Source organism: Chrysochloris asiatica, unplaced genomic scaffold (genome assembly GCF_000296735.1).
Source record: "Chrysochloris asiatica unplaced genomic scaffold, ChrAsi1.0 scaffold00117, whole genome shotgun sequence".
Taxonomy (NCBI): domain Eukaryota; kingdom Metazoa; phylum Chordata; class Mammalia; order Afrosoricida; family Chrysochloridae; genus Chrysochloris; species Chrysochloris asiatica.
The window spans coordinates 3,004,121-3,011,522 of record NW_006408635.1 but is presented as its reverse complement, the minus strand read 5'-3'; the positions used below and the strand labels follow the sequence as shown (position 1 = coordinate 3,011,522).

Sequence of the window (7,402 nt, the reverse complement as noted above, 5' to 3'; positions counted from 1 at the left end):
TAAGACAAGAAAGAATGAAGAGACCAAAATGGATGTCAGCAGAGACTCTGAACTTGCTCTCCAGGGTAGAGTTGCTGAAGCAAATGGAAGAAATGAGGTAAACAGAAATTTTCATAGGTCAGCTCGAGAAGACAAATATAACGAAATGTGCACAAACCTGTTAGAAAACCAAAAGGGAAGAACACGAGCAGCATTTCTGTAGCTGAAAGAACTGAAGAAAAAATTCAGGGTTTGACTTGTAATTCTAATGAATTCTACAGGCAAAATATTTAATGATACAGAAAGCATCAAAATAAGATGGAAGAGATACACAAAGTTATGGTACCAAAAAGAAATGGATGGTGTTCAACCATTTCAAGAAGTCCCAGGTGCCACTGAATGCATTGGCAAAGAACAAGGTTCCGGGAGTTTATGGAATACAAATTGAAAATATTTCAACAAACCGATGCAGCATTGGAGGCACTCACTCACCTCTATTCCAAGAAATGTGGCCAACTGACTGGAAGAGATCCGTATCGGTGCCCATTCCAAAGAGAGGTGACCCAGCCCATTCCAAAGAGAGGTGACCCAACAGAATGTGGAAATCATTGGACAAAATCATTCATCTCCCATGTAAGTAAAATGTTGCTCGAGATAATTAAAAAATGGCTGAAATGGTACATTGACAGGAATCTGCCAGAGGTTCAAGCCGAATTCAGATGAGGAATGAGGGCTATCATTGTTGATGTCAGATGGATCTTGACCTAAAGCAGAGAATGCTAGACTGTTTACCTTTGCTTTATTGATTATGCAGAGTCTTTTGACCTTGTGGATCTGACATGCTATGAACAACATATGGAGAATGAGTATTCTGGAACACTTCATTGTGCTCATGTGGAGCCTGTACATACATAAAGAGGCATTCCTTCAACAGAATTCAGGGGTACATAGAAGAGTTTAAAATTAGGAAAGGTGTGTGCCAGGGTTGTATACTTTGACCACATTTATTCAATTTGTACACTGAGCAAATAATCTGAGAAGCTGGATTATATGAAGAAGAATTTATCATCAGGATTAGAGGAAGACTCATTAACCTGTGATATGCAGATGATACAACCTTGTTTGCTGAAGCAAAGAGTACTTAAAATATTGATGAAGATCAAAGAGCACAGCCTTCTGTATGGGTTGCACCTCACCTCTGGACCAATAAGTGATCCATGATGTTAAGATGGCAATACCACCATTTCTCTCTTCTTTGAATCTTTCTTGTATCATTCTGAAAGTCTCGTTGCTTATTCCCTGAGTTCGTTCTCTTCTCCCCATTCCTTTGTCTCCACTCATTTCTGGCTCTGAGTATCTTGGCTAGTCAGTGTCTTCCTGATTGCTTGTCCTCTCTGCTGTCTCCCGTGTCTCTAATCTGCATCAGTCTCCATTGTCCTCTGGTCACGGGTCACAATCTGCTGATGGTCTGGGACACTACTCTGGAAGTGTTGGAGACTGAGACCACAGCTTTCCACATGGTAGTTACTCATCTCGGGCACATTCTGAGCATCTAAAAGTCCAGAACTGGGTTGTACATTCTTGAAGGCCATGCTGTAGGACAGTAGAGCTGCTCCAGCCTTCTCCATATGTCATGTCCATCCCAGATCGGAGTTGGAAATAGCTGAGATTTATGAGCTCATAACTTCTTAGTCCAGGTCTTTGGTCAGTCCACAGTGCTGCTCTGAGCTTGTAGCCTGATGCATCCTGGGCACTGTGGCCTCTGGGATGGTGCAGAACTGATGTTATAATGCATTTGAGGGGCAGATTCCTCTTAAGTTTGTTGTAAACCCTTTAATAAGTTTTAGTAGCTCATCCTGGTATACTGTGACAGACCAGGTTTGAAAATGGTCTGCCAACTTTAAACACTAATCTTTTAAGTGCATTCTAGTGCCTTTGTACTGATTTATTTTCCATAGCCAAACCTTTTAATAGACTTAAAACTCAAGGAAATAAAAGGCAATAATGGTTGTAATTTTAAGTAAGTCTTCAATTATAAGTAATAAAAAGCATTTTTATACCTGTTACCATAGTTACCAAGCAGCTCTCCTGTGGTTCATTCCAAGTAAGACATTGAGAGTGCTTTTGTGAGGGATAGGAGAGGAGAGGAGAGGGTGCGGCAGGGTTTTCCCATGGAAAGAGGCAGTGTTACTGGAGGGGCTGTCTTAAACTGGTTTATAGGGCCCTCCTGGGGTGGCAGTGTGGATTAGTGTGCCTAAGACCACAAGGTCAGTTTGAACCGAAAGGTCGATGGTTCAAACCCACCAGCCACTCCTTGGAAACGCTTTACAGGCTCAACAATAGCAACAATTCAACCAAGAGCCCTGCTGGAGTAGTGGGGTAAGGGTTGTCCTACTAACCGAAAAGTTGGTGGTTTGAACCCACCAGCTCCTTACCTCATGGGAGAAAGATGCGGCTGTATGCTCCTACCAAGATTGATGCTTCAGAAGTGGGCCATTCTTTGTGTCCTGTAGGGTCACTGTGAATCTTCCCCGACGCGCTGGCAGTGAGTTTGGTTCCCCCTTAGTCCTAACTGTCTTCGCTTGTGAGTGGAACTTTTCTCTGAGTTATGGTAACCTACTTAACTGGCTATCAGAACTGCTGCATTCAGACTTTAGACGGTTACTGCTGTGGGCTCGTATGGGCCTCTATCTGCAGGCTTTGAAAGCTTTGTTAAATAAAGTACACTTCAGACACCCCTTATACCTGCAAACACAGCTGTATCTGGAAGGACTGACCTCAGGAAATGAAGATGAGGCCAGATTATAAAGTGTTTGAAGGCTGGGACATGGCAGCTCCGTGCTGTGCCTGGGATCTAAGAGCATCTGAACCCCACATAAAACCCTACCAACCAGATCCAGTGCTGCCAAGTCGATTCTGACATCGACCTTAGAAGACGTAGTAGAACTCCTTATGGAAGGAAACTGCCACTTCTTCTCTTGCAAAGTGGCTGTGGGTTTGAACCACCCACCTTGTGGTTAGCAGCCCAGTGCTTAACCCACTGTGTCACCAGGTATCCTTGAACACCACATGGGGTGGATCTTATGGTTTGGTGCAGGTAGAGTTAACTTTTCTTTCCTATTTTTCTAAGAGATTCTTTTCTGCTGGATCAGAGCATGTCCGGGGGCGGGAAGAATGTGTCTCAGCACTGGACTGATAGTTTAGGGAGAGATGGTCCTGAGGTGGCCAAGGAGAGCTAGAGACAAGAAGGCCTGGGGGTTCAGATGCAGAACGGTCGAGGCCGTGCAGGAAGCTCGACAAACAGGAGCAAAGCGGGTGGTGTACGCTGCAAATCTGTGGAAAGGGGCCCCCTGACATTGACATTGTGGTGAATCTTGGCCTCCTCCCCCCGGCCCCTCAGACATGCTCTAAGATGGAGTCATCCTTTCTCCACCTCAGCCCTGAGTTCACCTCTTCCTCTTCACAGTGCTCTCTACTCTGTGCACCCCATGTCCTGACATCTTGTTAGAGTCAAAGGAAGATCTTAGTCTTTTAAGCCAAAGCCTTCACTTCCCCCAGGAAGTACTCAGTGCTAACCTTGAAGAAACTGACTAAGCTACATATGGTGGTGGTTATGTGCCGTGAGTCGACGCATAGTGACCTTGTACAGGGTTTCCAAGGCTGTAAACCTTTACGGGAGCAGAAAACCTCATCTTTCTCCCACAGAACAGCTGGTAGTTTCAAACTGCTGACCTTAAGATTCGCAGCCCGGTTCTTAACCACTATGCTCCCAGCGCTCCTTTTGTACACATCAACAGCCATGGTCATAGCCGATCTGAATCATTTGGGAGTGGGGTCAGGAGCTGTTGAAGGAGGAGTGGAGGCCCAGGGCATCTGTTTGCTGCAGGGCAGCTCTGGTCCCTGGGAGAGCCGTAGCTGAGTACATGTGTCGTTCTCTGTTCTGTGTCTTGTCCACAGAGCCTCGTGTCATATGTTGTTACTTTTGTTCCACCTTAAAAAAGATGGGAGAGTGAGCCACTGTCATGTATTGTTGCCAGAGTGTTGGCAATTTGTTTCCGACTCAGCAACCGTGTATATGGTTTCCAAGGAGCAGCTGGTGGGTTTGAACTTCAATCCTGTGGTTAGCAGTTCAGTGCTTAATCTGCAGTGCCACACCAGTGTTGTTGTTGTCAAAGTCAGTACCGACTCATAACAACCCTGTACAAGGTTTCCCAGGAGTGGCTGGTGAGCTTGAACTGCCAACCTTACAGTTCAGCGCATTAACCTGCAGCACCACACCAGTATTAGAGGTCACTTTTTTAAAGGACTTTCCTATCCAGAAGGAGAAATAACCTCTCTGAAGTGTAAAGTGCAGACTTCCGGACAGGTAGCAGGGAGCAGCCCCCACCTGCCTCCTGGCCTCAGAGCAGCAAGGTCAACCATCCCTTAGAGGCAGGGACGCTGTCGGGGCTGGGGAGTGGGGGGGGTAACTGTCTAGACTGCTTCCAGCTGTGAGCAGACTTTCTAAGTCCCTAATGTTTCGATGTGTGTGTGTGAGTGTGAGTGTGTTGAGAGAACTGTAGAAGACTACATTTTCTCCTTTATCTTTAATAGTTTTCTTTTTGTTTCATTTTCTCCTTTATCTTTAATAGTTTTCTTTTTGTTTTTTTTTTTTTTTTTTTGCGTGTATCACCATGAGTCATTTTTGGAACAAGGCAGCGTATATATCTATCAGATCTGCCTGAAAAGTTTTATCTTCTGATCGTTAGAGAATCCCAACAGCTGGTTGCAGTTTAACTCTACCAAACACTGCCATTTGTGGGGCTTTCCAGTTTAACTCCAGGTGCAGTCTGTACCTTCTGGGACTGTTAAAGCTGTTCCCAGAAAGTTGTCAGGCGATGCACACGACACTGATGAACTCCGTCAGCTGAGGAATCAGAGGCTGTGCCCAAAGCTGGTGTGTCCTAATTGATTCTGGTTTTGGAGCGCTTCGCTCTAAGGGTCCCTGGGGCTCGATAAGCCTGCTCTCCCTGGTTGGAAGGTCTGCCTTAGTGTCACAGCTGCTGTGGCAGCTTTTTTTTAACCCACTAAAAAGCAGGATGAGATAGTCTAATGTGATCTGCCTACTGGTTTTAATGATCATTAGGATTCATTGTCAAGTCTTCAAGTTAGGGCCTCATAGACATCTCGTAGATTTCACGCTCAAACAGATGCACCCAGAATTTCTCTTAGCAACCTCAGACCCAACTGCAAATAAGCTGCTGCCTAGAAAAGACTTGGAGTGTTGAGTGCAGGACACACGGGTTCTGTCAGATGGGATGATCCCAGGACACAATGTGACCATGGTTTGCCCCTTTGGCAGGTGGATGTGGGCGTGGTGCACTTCACGCCCCTGGTTCAGCCCACGATACAGCAGCCCTTCGAGCTGGTGGAGAAAGTTGTCCAGAACGTATTTCAGTTCAGAAGGAAGTACTGCTACCGAGGACTGGGGTAAGAGTGCCTTTCTCTTCCTTTATCCAGACCTGGTCACTTGTCACGATGGGCTGGTTCCTCCCACAGGGCTGCTCACCCAGCCAGCAGCTCTCAGCCTGACAAGCTGCTTCCAGAAAGATGACAGCTGAAGAAGCCGTGGGAATAGTTTTAGTCTGTCACACACGGGGACGCCTAAGTCACAAGTCCGCAACAACAACAAATTAACAATAAAGACTGGGACCTTACTGTGACGTTCTGATTCTTGGAGCTTTAGGTGACGGTTACTCTCAGTTCAAATTTTGTGATGGAATGAAACTTGGTTGCCCGAGGAGAAAGCTAGACCTTGATTTAACCTCAGATACTATTTACACATCATTTTTCCTAAGTGCAGCCTCAAACTGACAGCTGCACAGTGAACAACATCCCCCATTGGGGAGCTCGTAGCCCCTCAATCCACACTCAGACCATCTATCTACATAGACATTGAATAACGCTTGCTTTCCACCCAGTTGCCTGCTCTCCCTTGTAAGAACTCACTTGACAGCGAGGACGCCTCTGAGCGTCTGCGCTGCTCTGGATCCCGTGAGAGCGCCCTCTCCTGGGGAAACACCCCAGCTGACCCGGAGCACACCTGCGTGGGGGGTACAGAGCACCAGCAGGAGGAGGAGGCAGACACAGCCTTTCAGAGCCCGCACACCGTGAAGAGGCGTGGTGTGGCACTGTAGCCTAAGTAGCCGACTGCTAACCATAGGGTTGACAGTTCAAACCCACCAGGTGCTCCTTGAAAACCCTACATCGGGTTGCTGTGAGTCAGAACTGACTCAATGGCACTTAACAACATAACTGTGAAGAAGGAGCCCTGGTAACGTAGTGGGTCATGTGCAGTGTATTTGCCTAATGGCAGACTGTTGTTTGGTTTCTTGACTGCTGCTTCCTTGAACATTGATTGTGGATCCAAGCAAATTGAAATCTTTGTCAACCTCAATCTTTTCTCCATTTGTTGTTGTTAAGTGCCTTCGAATCAGTTCCGGGATCCTCATTCTTTGCAGCGTTAGGCATATTTTTTTATTATTCATATAGTCGGGTGCTATTGCAGAGTCAATAAAATACAGGATAATATCTTTTTGGTATTTTATGCTTTTAAGGAGCTCTGGTAGCGTAGTGGTTACGAATCGGGCTGTGAACCGTAAGGTCAGCGGTTTAAAACTACCAGTTGCTCTGCGGGAGAAAAATGAGGCTTTCTACTCCCGTAAGGATTTACACCCTCGGAAACCCTGTACAGGGTCGTTATGGGTTGGAATCGACTCAAAGGCACTTAACAACAATGCTTTTAGCAAAGCTCTGACATCAGTAATATCTTGTTCCATGTCCTCTTCTCAACCCAGCATGAATTTATGCCAGTTCCCTGTCTATGTACGCATGTAGTTGGTTATTATTTTCAGCAACATTTTTATTTGCATGTGACATTAATGATACTGTTCAGTAATTTCCACATTCTTACTGGTTAACATGTCTTTGGAATAAGCACAAACCTGGGTCTCTTATAGCCATCTATCTTCCAAATTTCTTAATAGACAAGGGAGTGCTGCCGGGGTTGCGTCCACTTGTTGAAACATCTCACTTGGTATTCCATTCATTCCTGGAAGCTGTAGGTTGGCAAGTACCAGACTTTATCTCATTCCCATTGGGTTTTTATTTTATTTATTTATTTTTTAATCATATCCTACCTCCTGAAATTAGATTTCTATGTATTCCATCTGGTGAGTCGTCTCTTAAGCTATCTAAAGAAGGTATTTTACATGAACAAATCATTGATTTTGCAGAATTCTATCATGCATTCTCCAGCATCATTTCTGTCTCCAAGGCCGTATTTTCCAACTACTGATCCTTCCCTCTTTGCTCCCAACCTTTGCATTCCAGTCACCAGTGATTATCAATACATCTTGATTGCATGTTTGATCAATTTCAGATT

The 7,402-nt window shown here is 45.3% G+C and overlaps 1 protein-coding gene across 1 annotated transcript in view; it reads left to right on the top strand.

Annotated features, from left to right (window-relative positions):
• Positions 1–7,402, top strand: part of TFB1M (transcription factor B1, mitochondrial) — a 71,009-nt gene that overhangs the window by 57,302 nt on the left and 6,305 nt on the right. The window contains exon 6 of the mRNA XM_006868477.1: positions 5,321–5,448. Within this exon, the coding sequence (XP_006868539.1) occupies positions 5,321–5,448 (128 nt within the window). The remainder of the gene's footprint in view (positions 1–5,320; positions 5,449–7,402) is intronic.